At 37.7% G+C, this 15,066-nt stretch overlaps 1 protein-coding gene across 2 annotated transcripts in view; it reads left to right on the top strand.

Annotated features, from left to right (window-relative positions):
* Window positions 1-13,461, top strand: part of DHX40 (DEAH-box helicase 40) — a 55,209-nt gene extending 41,748 nt beyond the window's left edge. For both annotated transcript variants that reach the window (XM_061390189.1, XM_061390190.1), the window contains exons 13-18: window positions 5,612-5,726; window positions 6,230-6,338; window positions 7,026-7,120; window positions 10,262-10,331; window positions 10,648-10,876; window positions 12,171-13,461. In XM_061390189.1, the coding sequence (XP_061246173.1) occupies window positions 5,612-5,726; window positions 6,230-6,338; window positions 7,026-7,120; window positions 10,262-10,331; window positions 10,648-10,876; window positions 12,171-12,310 (758 nt within the window). In that variant the 3' untranslated portion in view covers window positions 12,311-13,461. The remainder of the gene's footprint in view (window positions 1-5,611; window positions 5,727-6,229; window positions 6,339-7,025; window positions 7,121-10,261; window positions 10,332-10,647; window positions 10,877-12,170) is intronic.
* The last annotated feature ends 1,605 nt before the right edge of the window (window positions 13,462-15,066 follow it).

Consider the following 15,066-nt stretch of genomic DNA (forward strand, 5'->3'; position numbering starts at 1 on the left):
CTTGGAAGGAAAGTTATGACCAACCTAGGTAGCATATTCAAAAGCAGAGACATTACTTTGCCAACAAAGGTCCATCTAGTCAAGGCTGTGGTTTTTCCAGTGGTCATGTATGGATGTGAGAGTTGGACTGTGAAGAGAGCTGAACACTGAAGAATTGATGCTTTTGAACTGTGGTGTTGGAGAAGACTCTTGAGAGTCCCTTGGACTGCAAGGAGATCCAACCAGTCCATTCCGAAGGAGATTAGTCCTTGGTGTTCTTTGGAAGGACTGATGCTGAAGCTGAAACTCCAATACTTTGGCCACCTCATGTGAAGAGTTGACTCATTGGAAAAGACTCTGATGCTGGGAGGGATTGGGGGCAGGAGGAGAAGGGGACGACAGAGGATGAGGTGTCTGGATGGCATCACCAACTCGATGGACATGAGTTTGGTTGAACTCCGGGAGTTGGTGATGGACAGGGAGTCCTGGCCTGCTGCAATTCATGGGGTCTCAAAGAGTCGAACACGACTGAGCGACTGAACTGAACTGTATCAATATTTTTTTGGATCTGTCTCCTACGGCAAAGAAAATATATATATATATTGTATATGTGTATATATATACACATACACACACACACACACACACCCACCCATACAATAGAATATATTTATCTTGGGCATAAAAAAGAATGAAATTCTGCCATTTGCAACAAATGGATCAAGTCAGACAAAGAAAGACAGATGCTCTATTATCATTTATACGTGGAACCTAAAAAAAGAAAATAGTGTGTTATTTGCTCAGTTGTGTCCTACTCTTTGTGACCCTGTAGCCTGCAGTCCATGGGGTTGCAAAGAGTTGGACACAACTGAGCGACTTCACTTTCACTTTTCACTTTCATGCATTGGAGAAGGAAATGGCAACCCACTCCACTGTTCTTGCCTGGAGAATCCCATGGACGGGGGAGCCTGGTGGGCTGCCGTCTATGGGGTCGCACAGAGTCGGACACGACTGAAGCGACTTAGCAGCAGCAGTAGCAGCAGCAGCCTGCCAGGCTCCTATGTCCATGGGATTCTCCAGGCAAGAAACCTGGAGTGGGTTGCCATTGCTGTCTCCTGGGGGTCTTTATGACTCAGGGAGTGAACACAGGTCTCCTGAATTGTAGGCAGATTCTTTCCCATCTGAGTTACCACATATGCATTAATGTAAATAACAGAAACAGACTTACAGATATAGAGAAAGAAATAATGATTACCAGTGAGGAGAGGGAAGCAGAGACAGGTAAATTTGGGGTATAGGATTAACAGATACAGACTGCTATGTCTAAAATAAATAAGCAAAAAAGATATATTTTATTGCACAGGGAAATATAGCCATTATTTTATAATAGCTTTAAACGAAGTATTTGTTGTTCAGTTACTCATTCATGTCCAACTCTGTGACCCCATGGGCTGTAGCACACCAGGCTTCCCTGTCCTTCACCATCTCCTGGAGCTGTTACTCAAACTCATGTCCATCGAGTCAGTGATGCCATCCAACCATCTCATCCTCTGTCGTCCCCTTCTCCTCCTGCCTTCTATCTTTATCAGCGTCAGGGTCTTTTCCAGTGAGCCAGCTCTTTGTATCAGGTGGCCACACTATTGGAGCTTCAGCGTCAGTCCTTCCAGTGAATATTCAGGATTGATTTCCTTGAGGATTGACGGGTTTGATCTCCTTGCAGTCCAAGGGACTCTTCAATAGTCTTCTTCAACATTATATTATTAATATAAAGTATAGTAGTAGGATTATACTTAAATGAAGTATACTCTGTAAAAATATTGAATCACTATATTATTGTTCATCTGAAACTGATACAATATTGTACATCAACTGTACTTCAATAAAAGCAATTTTTAAAATCTGGCTGCTCTGTTTCAATTTTTGCTGGCCTGCCTCTATTGGTATTACACCAAGCTGTTAGTCTCCCCGGATTGCTAGGTGATTGATCTCTTGTTTTTAACAGTGCCCTAGAGCACAAATTGCTACATAGTCTGATCTAAATAAAGTTAGACACCTTGGCAGAGGCATTCCTTGGCGTCATCCAAATCTAATTGCTTGAGGCAACAATTGCTATTGGTTTCTTCTTCATACTTGAAGAGACACTCTTCTTATATGTACATATGTGATTTAGGGTTAATTTTTAAACTTAGATCATCAAGAAGTTTAGCTGCAACAAAATGCAGCTTCAGTTTTTGAGCATGTGACTTGCTGAGATCTTGTTATATCCCCAAATATGTATTTGTTGTCCAGCTGCTATATAGTCTTTATAGGTTAAGCAATTCTTTCTTGGGTCTTAGTCTTTGTAGATCACCTAATTTAGTTTATTACATCTGCTCTGCTTAGACGCTCAGTTGTGTCCAACTCCTTGCGACCCCATGGATTGTAGCCCACCAGGCTCCTTTGTCCATGGGATTCTTCTGGCAAGAATACTGGAGTAGGGTGCCCTTCCCTCCTGACCCAGAGATCAAACCCATGTCTCTTCTGTCTCCTGCATTGGCAGGCGGATTCTTTACCACTGGTATCACCTGGGAAGCCCAGTTTATTATACTTATTGGTAAAACTGGCTAGTATTTTCAGATCTATCATTGAATAAAGATTTTTAAACATCAAAATGATGATGCCGTCAACATTTTTAATAATCTCTCTCTTGCTGTAGTAAGCTGTGTACACAGTGTCTGCTAGTATAGATATTGCTTTAGAAGTCAAACAATGGAGTGAGGGCTCTTAAGTGTTTTTAAGATGGTAAAGAGCATTGCCTTAAAATGGACCAAATTTAAAATAACATTGTGTTGGTTTTAAATTTTTAAAAAATATTTAAACTGTGATATATTTAGAGATAAGTGGTACTTTATTACAGCCTTACTCCCCTGCTTCTGCTCTGAAGATTGTTGTTATTGAAACTCTTCCTATGTAATAGTTTTGTTTTCTGGTTGATTGTATATAGAAAAGTATTGCATTATCTTCCCAAAGGAAGAAGTTAAGCTGATACAGTCTACAGTCTTGTTTTGCTGCTTCAGTTCCTTGTTTATGTTTTTTGCCTCAGAGCATTATTTGTCTGAGGTGAAACTGATAATAGAATTTCATCTGGGGAAAGATAAAAAATTAAAGAAAATGACAAGTCTACTGGGAAAGTAATTAAAGATAGATAGTCAAACTATTGTTCAGTCAGAGGATAAACTTGCTGAGATTGTCAGAACTGTGTATGGTAATGGTTTTTTTCACTTTTCTACATTTCCTGAATTTACTTTGGGACTTCTGTCAGTTTTAATTTTAATTAATTAGGTTATTTCTGAGGGAAGAGTTAAGGAAAAGAAAAAAATATTCTCTATATTTTCTCTTGGCTTTGAGAATAACTGGGAGGAGAGACAGAGAGAAGGTAATAGCTGTGTGGGAAGGACAGCCAGAAAAGCAGTGGGCTCTGTACATGTTTTAAAGTCTGAGCAGGGGGCCACCATGAACAACAGAGATCCAATGCTGACCACGCAGAGTTAATCATCACAAAATATAAACTGAGTTTAGAATTGTAATCACTCAAGTTTATTGTCCAACTCTTTTTGACCCCAAGGACTGTAACCCCCTCTGTCCATGGGATTCTCCAGGCAAGAATACTAGAGTGGGTAGCCATGCCCTTTTCCAGGGGATCTTCCTGACGCAGGGATCAAACTGGGGTCTACTGGATTGCAGGCAGAATCCTTATCATCTGACCCATTAGGGAAGCCCTCACTGCAGTTACTCTGACGTTTTAATAAGAAAGGGTAAGCGTTTGTGTGAATAGTCGTGGTGGGTGTTGCAGCCACACTGAATGTCTCTAGGGTCAGGTGCAGGGAAGGGAAGAACTGAACCATCAAGAGGCTTCTCTGAGGTCCATAGCCCAGAGGTCCGAGGCAGCAGGGACTCTGTTTATATCCATTCAAGGATGTCGGAGCCCCTGGTTGATAGGTAAGCTCGTCTCTTAGTGTTGGAAGCTAACACATGGTTAATGCTTTATTTTAGTGCATTTTGTCTTTTGGCGTAGTATCTTTAGATACTATTAGATAAAATAGATACTATTAGATAATTAGACAAAATTAGATATTTCAGCTTAAAAAATCAATACTCATGACTGATTCAAGACATGAGCGTTGTATCTTTACCTTGACAGGACCATTTGTGTGGTCTGTGATAAATCATATTTGCTCCCCTTTTGTCTCTAGCTACTTCCTTCCATTGTTACCCAGGTCACTTAGGTGGGAACTACTTAAAACCTGGGATGGAAGACTTTATATCTTCGTGAGTGTTTTGTTTAATCAGATTGCATTCTTCCTAATACCAGGAACTGATGCTTTGCAGATTCACATTGTAGTCTGTGTAAGTGCTGCTCCCTGCAATTAGGCAACGTGGGGCCTCTGCTCAGTCTAGCTGTGTTGGGTATAATAGGAGCTGTGGCTTGATGTTGCGCAATGAAGGAAGAAGCCCTAGAAAATTTTGAGGAAAAAAAAATGTGGCCAGGGGACTCCGAAAGAGATTAGCCTGGGTAAAGTGCTGTGTGGGGAACTTGGGCAATCAGTGAACATATAATTCCTGAGTGGGATTGGGTCAAAGTCACTAATAGATAAATCAGAAACTTAAGGGTGAGCAAAAGAAACCAGACGCATAAAGTACATTTATATAAAGTTTAAAAACAAATAAAGCCCTTTCATTGGGTTAAAAGTCGGAATGTGGTTATCCTTGTGGTGGGGGCTGAGTAGTTATTGAAAGAGAGTGAAGAAGGGGCTCTGGGATGTTGGTAATATTCTGCTTATTGATTTGGCTGTCGAGTACATTGGTGTGTTGGATTTGTGAATATTCACTGAGCAGTACACTCAGAACCTGTGTAGTTTTCTGTATGCATGATATTCTTCAGTATAATATTAAAAGAGAAAAGTTTGTAGTATTTCAGTTTTACATATGTGATGGTCCTAATTGTCTGTAATTAGGAATTGGATAAATAGAGGTGGGTTAAATTGTGTTATATCCTTATACCCCTGAGAAATACAATGTAGGTATGTTTGAGAATGAATGCTTCTATACATACTTAGTTAAACTGTTATTAAATAAATAAAAGAAGTATCAGAAGAAACTTATGAAGAAAATAAACCATCATACACAATGCTTATGTGTGTATATATGTGTGTGTGTGTGTGTGTGTGTGTGTGTGTGTGTGTAGAAAATATCTTAAAGGACACATACTAAATAGTTAACAGTGGTTAGCCCTGAGGATTGACTTGTGGATAATGTGACAAAGTGGGAAACATTGAACTTTTACTTTTTTTTTTTAATGTGAACATTGGTTACTCTTATGGTGAAAACAAATAGTAAATTCCAGATACTCTTTTAAAGGTAATTCAGTTGAGAAGTAATGTTGCTATTCTAGCAAAAATCTCCAAAGTGATTAAAGAGGAAAAGGAATTGTGGGAGTAGTTAGAGGTCTACAGTCCCCCACCGAAGAGTTAAGTCATTCTCCTTTATTTCACCTCAGAGGGTGAGGCAGATTTCAATATGCTTGAATAAACAAAGGGAAGAAAGAGGCTTGATGTAAAGTGGAACTAAACTGCCTTTCCAACTGTCATTTTAGTTGATCCAGAGTACCAGAAGGAAGCAGAGCAGAGACACCGAGAGTTGGCAGCTAAAGCTGGAGGATTTAATGACTTTGCAACTTTAGCCGTCATCTTTGAACAGTGCAAATCAAGGTATGTGAGATAGTTCTTTGAACTGGAGAGCCTTCGTTTGAAGTACAGCTTCAGTAAGAATATGACTTCAGACAGTAAGTTTCAGTGGGAATTATACTGACCTCAGTGTATTTTTGTGAACATTAGTGAGATTTCTCTGTGAGGTGACTGTGACCGTCATTTATTGTGTAATATTAACTCTTGTCTTTCTTCTCTGCTTAACCTTTCTTGAAAACTGACCTCATAGAATTTTGCTTCTGTATAACTAGTTTAGATGAGAAAATGATTGGATATTTGTTAAAGCATATATATATAAAGAAATCTATTTACAAGTTATTTTAATTCACTTAGAGGTGTATTAATTTGTTTTTTCATATTCCTTAAAGTGCTTTCTTATTAATTGGACAGGTCTCATAAAAGAGCTGACAGTTGCTTATCTGTTTCTAGTTGTGTGATAGAAATGAGAATGTTAGACTTTCACTTGTGAAAGATACTTTTGAGACACCAGTGTTTTTGTGTTGCAGTGGAGCTCCAGCTTCATGGTGCCAGAAACATTGGATTCATTGGAGGTGCTTATTTTCTGCATTTCGTGTTGAAGCTCAACTTAGAGAACTGATCAGGAAGCTTAAACAGGTGATTGCTGTGACTTTTTTTCCCCTTGAGTGGCGTTTTGGCAAGACCTTCTGAGTTCTCTCCCCAAAACCGTGTGTATTATAAGGTGTTGAAGAATGACTTGTAGGAACAAACGCCGTTACTGACCCTGTGCACACAACTCTGTTGTCCCTTATCCTTTTGGGAGGCTCTTTTCCTGGCCTTGGGTAATTTCCTCACAGTCATGTGCTTATCAGTTCTCAGTTGAACTCTTGAAGCCCTCCTGTAGATCTCTGGGGTCCTCTGCAGATTGCTTCTCTCCTGAACTTTGGCTGGGGATTCTAGCCATCTTGGTCTCTCTGGATTCTCAGCTCTGTCTCTTTAACTCAGGGAGTTCTCTAGGTTTCACTTGGGTTTTTCCTTTCCTGTACCTTGGTTCAGAATCTCTCTCAAGGTTGACTGTAAGCTGAAACAGTTGTTGGAGTTAATTCATTTTTTTTTCCTTCATTTATTTCTCAGACTCGTTGTCCTTCATATAGTGCTTTGGAAATCATTATTTCATATGTTTTGTCCATTTTTTTGGTTGTTTCAAGCAGAAGGGTCAATCTGGTGCCTCATATTCCATATCGGCCAGAAACAGAAGTCTTTAGAAATTTGGAGTTTTCAAACCAAAAGATTGTTTCAAGTTGTTCTCTGAGACTTACCACTATACATGTATTCTGTCTACAGCAAAGTGATTTCCCAAGAGAGACCTTTGAAGGCCCTAAACATGAAGTCCTGCGAAGATGTCTTTGTGCCGGTTATTTTAAAAATGTAGCTCGAAGGTAAGCACTAAGAGCTTAAGAGACGGATAGAGAAATATAACTGTATTTGATGACCATATTGAACTATTTAATATTACAGACAATTTGATTTAAGGTCTGTGTTTATGATGACATCAATTACAGAGAACCTTCTTATAACTGTCACTTGTGCCGGGGGAGCTGCAGTGGCTGAGAGTGGGATATTGAAACTCATGTGGGGAGGAGGGGAGTCTGCAGAACAGCTGTCCAGCATGGGGGGTTAGTGCCCAAGCTGAGGGACAGTGGTTTTCTTGCAGAGGAGTGGCTCTTTGTGGAGCGTGAAAGCCAAATAGGTTGAGGATGGCATCCCTGATGAAGGATGGTTTGGTGTGGACTGTCAGGGCTTGAGCAGGATTGGGGAAGGTACTCACATGGGAATTGTTTGGTTGTTTGAATGTCAGAGTCTGAGTGGAGGGAGGGCATCTTTGTGGGAAAGGGGCAAGAGTGGTGGTGATGGGAGATTTGTTATATACAGAGGAGTCGATCACATAATTGAAGACATTAAAGTAAATGGTGAAGGGAGTTAAAAATACTAAAAGAAAACAGGAATGAGCCCTGTGGTATTGATTGAAATTTCAGATATTACAGTTTTTATTTTTTATTAAGTGGATGGGTAGATAGATAACGATAATAAAAAATAGGTGTTACTCTGTGTGTGTGTATGATATGTATTTGTATGTCTGTAAATATTTATGTAACCTAACTATGAGATGGACTAGGAGCAATAATTATAATAGCAGTGAATACACTTTGTGCCCAGATGTTTTTTTTTATTTTTGGCTGTGTCAGGTCTTGGTTTCGTCACTTGTGGTCTTTGTTGGATCACGCGGGATCTTCCGTTGTGGCGCATGGACAGACTCTCTAGCTGTGGCATTCGGTCTCAGTAACTGCAGCGTGTGTGCTTAGTGCTCCACAGGAATATGTGTAAAGTCTTATAGGAAATCAGTTGTGACAATTAAGTTAAGGTTTCACTCTGATAAGCTTTTTGAATAACCTTTGTGTAGGGAAGTACGGAAGAGGATAAGAATTTCACATTAACAGGAATTAGAAAAATTATAGATAAACTGTTCTAATTATATTTTAGAATAGTGAAAATTATTTATACCTTTGAAAAGAGATGTAGTATAATAAATGTAAAGAATGCTGTATTTAAGTCCAAAGACCTATGTTTGGGACTTGCTTTCACCATGTATTAGCTCTTTGATCTTGAGAAATGTGGTATCGTAGTTTCCCAGCCAGGGATCAAACCCATGTCCCCTTCATTGCAAGGCTGATTCTTAACCACTGGACCACCAGAGAAGTCCCTCTGCACAGATTTTGACTTGGAACAGCCATCTGCCACATAAAGGACCTTTGGAGAAATAAGGCTGGAAAAGTACACAATGAGCCCCAAACATCTTATTTTACCTGTAAGCAAAGTGGTCATCAGTGAAGGTGGAGGCCATGTGACCAAGTACAAAGGAGCCAGTTTGAATAGGCCCAGGCTGATCGAAGATGGGATATTTTGACATTCATAATACTGAAAGTCATGGATTGAATAAAATGTGAAATCCTGGGTCTATAATCATATAAATTAACAAATGAGTAAATTAAAAGTTTAATGACAAATGGAATTGTTTACAGAGTTGAGCACCTTTTCACAAATTTCTTGTTAATTACAAAGGGAAAAAGTAACTTCTTAGTGAAGAAGCCTGGCAGATGTTACCTAAATCAGACAAGCAAAGTGAACTTCATCAGAAATGAAGTAAATCAAAATCTTGTTCCTCCTGATAGGATGTAATAAAAACAGAACATCTCTTCTGTGATATTCTTGCCAAAGATCTGTAACCTGAGTCTAATTGTCTTAAAACAGACAAAATCAAATTGAGGGACATACTGCAAAATAACTAGCCTGTAATCCTTAAAGGTGTCAAGATCTTGAAGGTCAAAGATAGACTGGGGGGTGTTTTCCAGAATAAAGGAGACTAAAGGACCATGAAAAGTAAAGGCAGTCCATGATTTCTGAACTGGGTCGTTTTGCTATAAAGGATGTTGTTAGGACATTTGATAAAACTTCAGTGGGTTCTGAGAATTAGATGCTAGTAGTATATCAGTGTTAATTCCCTGGTTTTGATGGTTTTACGTTGGTTATGTAGGAGAATATTCTTGACTATAGGAAATACACACTTTCGTATTTGGGGATTTGGGGACGATGAAGCAAAAGATTGGTGACTAACTTTCAAATGATTCAAGTAAAAAAGATTTTTGTACTGTCCAAATATGGACTGTGTAGATATATATATACAAATAATTATAATGCAGTCTGACCTGGGTTATAATAGGAATATATATAAAGTTTTATAGGAAATCAGTTGTGTGATTAAGCTAAGGTTTTATTCTGATAAGTTTTTGGAATAATCTTTATGTAGGGAAGTAGAGAAGAGGGTAAGAATTTATGAAGTTAATAGGAATTAGAAAAATTATAGATGAACTGTTCTAATTGTCTGTTTTAGAATGGTGAAAATTATTTATACCTTTGAAAGGAGATGTAGTATAATACAATATAAAGAATACTGTATTTATGTCCAAACACCTATGTTTGGGACTTGCTTTCACCATACATTAGCTCTTTGACCTTGAGAAAGCTATCTAATTTATTTGAATCTCAGTTTTGATCTTTTAATAAAGTACCTGGCTGTCAAAACTAGTAGGTTTATTTGATGCTTCATTATGAAAGCATTTTGGAAATTCTAAAGCACAAATACAATATTATTGTTAATATTACTACTTACCAACCAGAAAGTTTTATAATTAAGTAAAATCACTATATAAGTTGTCTCATTAGTTTTTTGTTTTTTGGCTGCACTGCATTGCTTCAGGAATTTTAGTTCCCTGACCAGGGATCAAATGCACACCCTTGGCAGTGGGATCACAGAGTCTTTACCACTGAACCACCAGGGAATTCCCTGAATCATTAATTTTAAGATGAATTGGTAGAGAAGTTATAGTGACAGTTAAATAAATACAAACCTCTCCATACAGTACTCCTTGTAGTAGGACATATAATTTTTCATTGTTAGTGCTCTACTTATTTAATTGTTTTTACTGTTCTTGTCTTTGATCCTTTGGTTTTTCGGTTCTTAGGTCTGTTGGGAGAACATTTTGCACAATGGATGGGCGTGGAAGCCCAGTTCATATTCATCCTTCCTCAGCAGTAAGTACCTGAATTTTTACTAATAGAAAGAAATTTCTTCCTATTGTAAAGGAAGCTGTAGAAATTTCTTCCTTTTGTAAAGATGTAGGAATAAGTAATATACAGATGTCTTCTACTTTTCTCTGAAAAAAGAGATGTGAGGATATGTTTAGCATATATCTTATTACATAAAGGTATTGGTTGATGTGTGCCTCCTATTTGATTGAAGAATATAAAAATTAACTCAGAAAACTTGAGGCTGTTAATGTTTGGTTGGTCTAATCTGGAATAAGGCAGGTTATTGAGTTGTCATCCTTAAACGAATTCTTTTGTGTAGCTTCATGAACAGGAAACCAAACTTGAATGGATCATTTTTCATGAGGTATTAGTTACCACCAAAGTCTATGCAAGAATTGTGTGTCCAATCCGTTATGAATGGGTGAGAGACTTGCTACCCAAGTTGCATGAATTTAATGCACATGATTTGAGCAGCGTGGCCCGCCGTGAAGTGAGAGAAGATGCGCGAAGGAGGTGGACCAATAAGGAAAATGTAAAGCACCGAAAGGGTGAGTGAACCACGTGTTGTAGAGCGCAGGCGTCCACATTCTCATATGGTTGCAGAAATGCTGTTACAGAGCTTCGGTCCTGGCTGTCTCCTCAGACAAGCAAACAGTTGTCATGAGCCTCGGACGTACTTTGACTTCCTTCTTTCCTTCCAGTTAATCATGTTTTTCTTAACCCCTTTGTCCAGCAGCATTATTAAAAATATCTATTGAACTTTGGCCATGTGCTAACAACTTCAATAACCCCATTAAATTTCCACAATAACCGTATGAAGTAACTACATGTCCCCACTGTATGGATGAGGAGATACTTAGCAGCGTACAATAATTTGCTGAAAATCTCAAAGCTAATATTTGGTGAATCTGGAGTTTGAATCCAGGAAATTTGATTCTGTGGCCTCTACTCAGTCATTATGCCAGATTGCTTGCCAGTAGTGCTTTACTATTTTTATTTCATTTATAAAATTTTGTGAAATATTACCTCGAACATTTTTTTTTCCAAGAGATTTTTTTTTCTTGAAATGTTAGGCCCCTAATTGCAGTAGTTAATATTACTACTTATCAACCAGGAAGGTTTGTACTTAACTATAAAATGACTAAGTGTCTCATTAGTTTTTGCTTTTTTGGACCATTTCCTTCTGGAGGCATAAACACTTGTTGTAGTGAACTAGGACAGAAAGCTTAATTCTCAGCTCACATGTAAAAAAAAGCTTTTCAGCAAAACTTTTGGAGGCTGATTGATGGAACAAATTGCATTATCCTTATTTAACATCACTGGGAAATAGAATGGGGGGGATTTTGCCCAAGATTATAGAAGTGTCATTGGCAATGTTAACTGCTAGGTGTCTTGTTGCAGTGTATAACTGCACTATGGGCTTCTCTCATGGCTCAGTTAAAGAACCTGCCTGCTGATGCCGGAGGCGGGGTTTGATCCCTGGGTCAGGAAGATCCTCCTGGAAAAGGAAATGGCAACCCACTCCAGTATTCTTGCCTGGGAAATCCCGTGAACAGAGGAGCCTGGTGGGGTTACGAAAGAGTCAGACATGACTTAGCAACTAAACAGCAACGGGAATAACTGCACTACTTGCTTCAATTAGGGTCAATTTTTCTGAGTTCTCAGGCCTCTATACTCTTATTTTTAACCAGAGACTTTATATCATTTCTTTTTAAAGGGCAAAATTTAATTTCCTTTTTTTCCCCCCTAAACATTAAAAAACAAGAGCATCTCTTTCTCTTAACATTTCTAATACCGAACTCAAAACTAAAATTTTATTGGATTAATTTGTAATGTTTTCAGATGGAATATCCAAAGAAGTCCTAAAGAAAATGCAAAGAAGAAATGATGATAAATCCATATCAGACGCACGTGCTCGTTTCCTCGAGCGGAAGCAGCAGAGGTCCCAGGATCACAGTGACACACTGAAGGAAACTGGCTAAGCAGTGAACCCTGCAATTCAGGAAGTAGGAAAAACAGCCAGAAAATGTGTTTCTACTTTGCCATTTATGTCAGACAGCACTACCAAGAGGAAGTGGTCAGCAGCTGTTTTTAAGCATAATAGTTGAAAGCAAATCAGAGCTCATCGGTACCAATAAATGGAAGTTTCAAAGAAAAACATTGAGTTGCCATAGTCATAGGCAATGATACATGAAACCAGTGAAAGACAATATATGTGGTATTTTCCTCACTTCAGTTTTGCTGGCCTTAACTGGTATCAAATGCTGTCAGTGAGATATTTTCAAAGAACATTGAATTGTATTTAATCAGTATGTATTCCATTTGCATTGAAGCATTAAAAGTTATTTTCCTTAAATCTCTTTAAGGCCTTCTTGTTGCTAATAGAGTAGTACTATATCAGGTTATCAGGTTTGTGACCATTTCCTTCAGAAGGCTAAACATAAGAGGTTTTTACTCAGCAATACTTAGACGTCTAACCGTTTAATTGCTACAGAGCTTTATAGATATTTAGAGAAAATACTTAATCAATTAGTAAATAAGAAAATTGCCTATGGCAAGATTCTTTGTTGAATTAATATTAATCCTTAAGTTGACTTTTCTGGAATTATACAAATTCCTTTTTATATAAAACTATATTGTTTAAAACAGTAGCTATAGCCATTAACCAAAGGACAGATGATACATATATGGTCTTTTTTTAGCTGTCCCTGCATACTTGTATCAGCACCACATATGTAAATGTGACAGTGTTTCAAACAGCCTTCCACCTGGCCTACTGTCTTGCCTCCAGCTGCTTGGATAGGACCATTTAAACATTTTTATGCTGATCTTGAAATGGGATTTTCAAAGCAGCCAACTCTACATCACCAGTGTTTCAAATTGGAACTTGAGGCTAGTTAGTATCACACTCAGGCCACGCTCAGCATTTGTCCACTCTGTTGTTTACTGCCTTGTATTCTAGTTATTTGTGTATTTGTCTGTCTCCCCCACTAGATTATACGCTCCTTGTGGGCAGGGACTGTGTCTTTTTCATCTTTGTATCTTTCATGGCACCTAACACAGTGCTTTGCACATAGTAGTCATTCAATGTCTGTTAAATAAAGCTATTAGTGTTGTTCAAATTCAAAAGACATCATAATGTGTGTTTTTAGTTATTTTTTGCTAAAATTTAAGAATCTAAAATTTTTATAGATAACAGTCTTTTGCAATTCTTTCCTTTGGCATTCTTCTGTTAAGTATTAGAAACTTGAAGCGTTTTTTGAAAAATCACATGAGGACCCAAATCCATGTTTGTTCTTGAGGTAAGGTGAGTGGGAATGGTTTCTTGGAACATTCTCAGCACTGTTAATTGGTCGTTTTGAATCTTCAGTGCTCAAGACACTGTTTCAGCATGTTAGCCCTGTCATCTTCTCTTCCCAGGTCTACGTATCAGTGTATTTCCTTTGATGTGGTGGGGGTGTATGTGGATTCTTGGAATGAAAGCTCTTTTACTTCAGTAAATTATTATTAAGCACACATTCTAAGTCTATATCTATAATTTCATCAGTTTTTCCAGTAAGGTTCTTTATAGCATTTTCCCCTAGTTCAGGATCCAGTCAAGAATCATGTATTGTATTTAACATTCTTTAATATGGAAAAGGTGTCTTCTGTTTTTGTTTGTCTTTCACATTTAACCTTTTTAAAAATTGAAGTGTAGAGAACTTGGGATTAACAGCTATACACTACTATATATAAAAGAGATGAATGATAAGGACATGCTGTATAGCACAGGGAACTATATTCAGTACCTTACAATAACCTATAATAACTGTACTCAACATCTTATAATAACATCTTATAGTGGGAAAGAATCTTAAAAAATACATATATGTGTATGTATATATAACTGAAACATTGTAAATCAACTACAGTTTAAAAAATAATTGAGAAAATAAACTGAAGTACAGTTAACCTATAACCCTGTTATTTCCAGGTGTGTAACACAGTGATTTGATATTTCTGTACATTACAAAATGATCATTACAATAAGTCTAGTTACCATCTGTCACCATACACGGATATTACAATATTATTGACTCTGTTCCCCATGCTGTACATTTCATCCCCAAGACTCATTTATTTGTTACCTGTGAAGGTAACAAACCTGAAGACTGTATCTCTTGATCTCTGTCACCTATTTCACTCATCCCCCTAGTCCTCCTCTGCCAACCACCTGTTTATTCTCTGAATCTATGACTGTTTCTGTTTTGTTATGTTTGTTTTATTTTTTCAGATTCCACGTAGAAGTAAAATCATATAATATTTGTCAATCTCTGACGTATTTAGCTTAATACCCTCTAGATCCATTATGTTATTGCAAATGGCAAGGTTGCATTTTTTTTATGACTAATAACTCCATTGTAAATATTTGTATCACATCTTCTTATCCATTCATCCATCAATGAATACTTAGGTTGCTTCCATATCTTGGCTATTGTAAACCATGCTGTGGTGAACATAGGGATGCATATATCTTTTAGAATTAGTGTCTTTGTTTTCTTCAGAAAATACCCAGAAGTGGAATTGCTAGGTCTTAGGTTCTATTTTTAATTTTTGAGGAACCTCTGTACTGTTTTCCATAATGGCTGTGCCAACTTACATTCCCACCAACATTGTAAGAAGGTTCCCTTTTCTCCATGTCCTTTCCTACATGTATTTGTTGTCTTTCACATTTAACATATTTGAATAACATTTTTGA

The sequence above is a fragment of the Bos javanicus genome, chromosome 19 (assembly GCF_032452875.1).
Source record: "Bos javanicus breed banteng chromosome 19, ARS-OSU_banteng_1.0, whole genome shotgun sequence".
Taxonomy (NCBI): domain Eukaryota; kingdom Metazoa; phylum Chordata; class Mammalia; order Artiodactyla; family Bovidae; genus Bos; species Bos javanicus.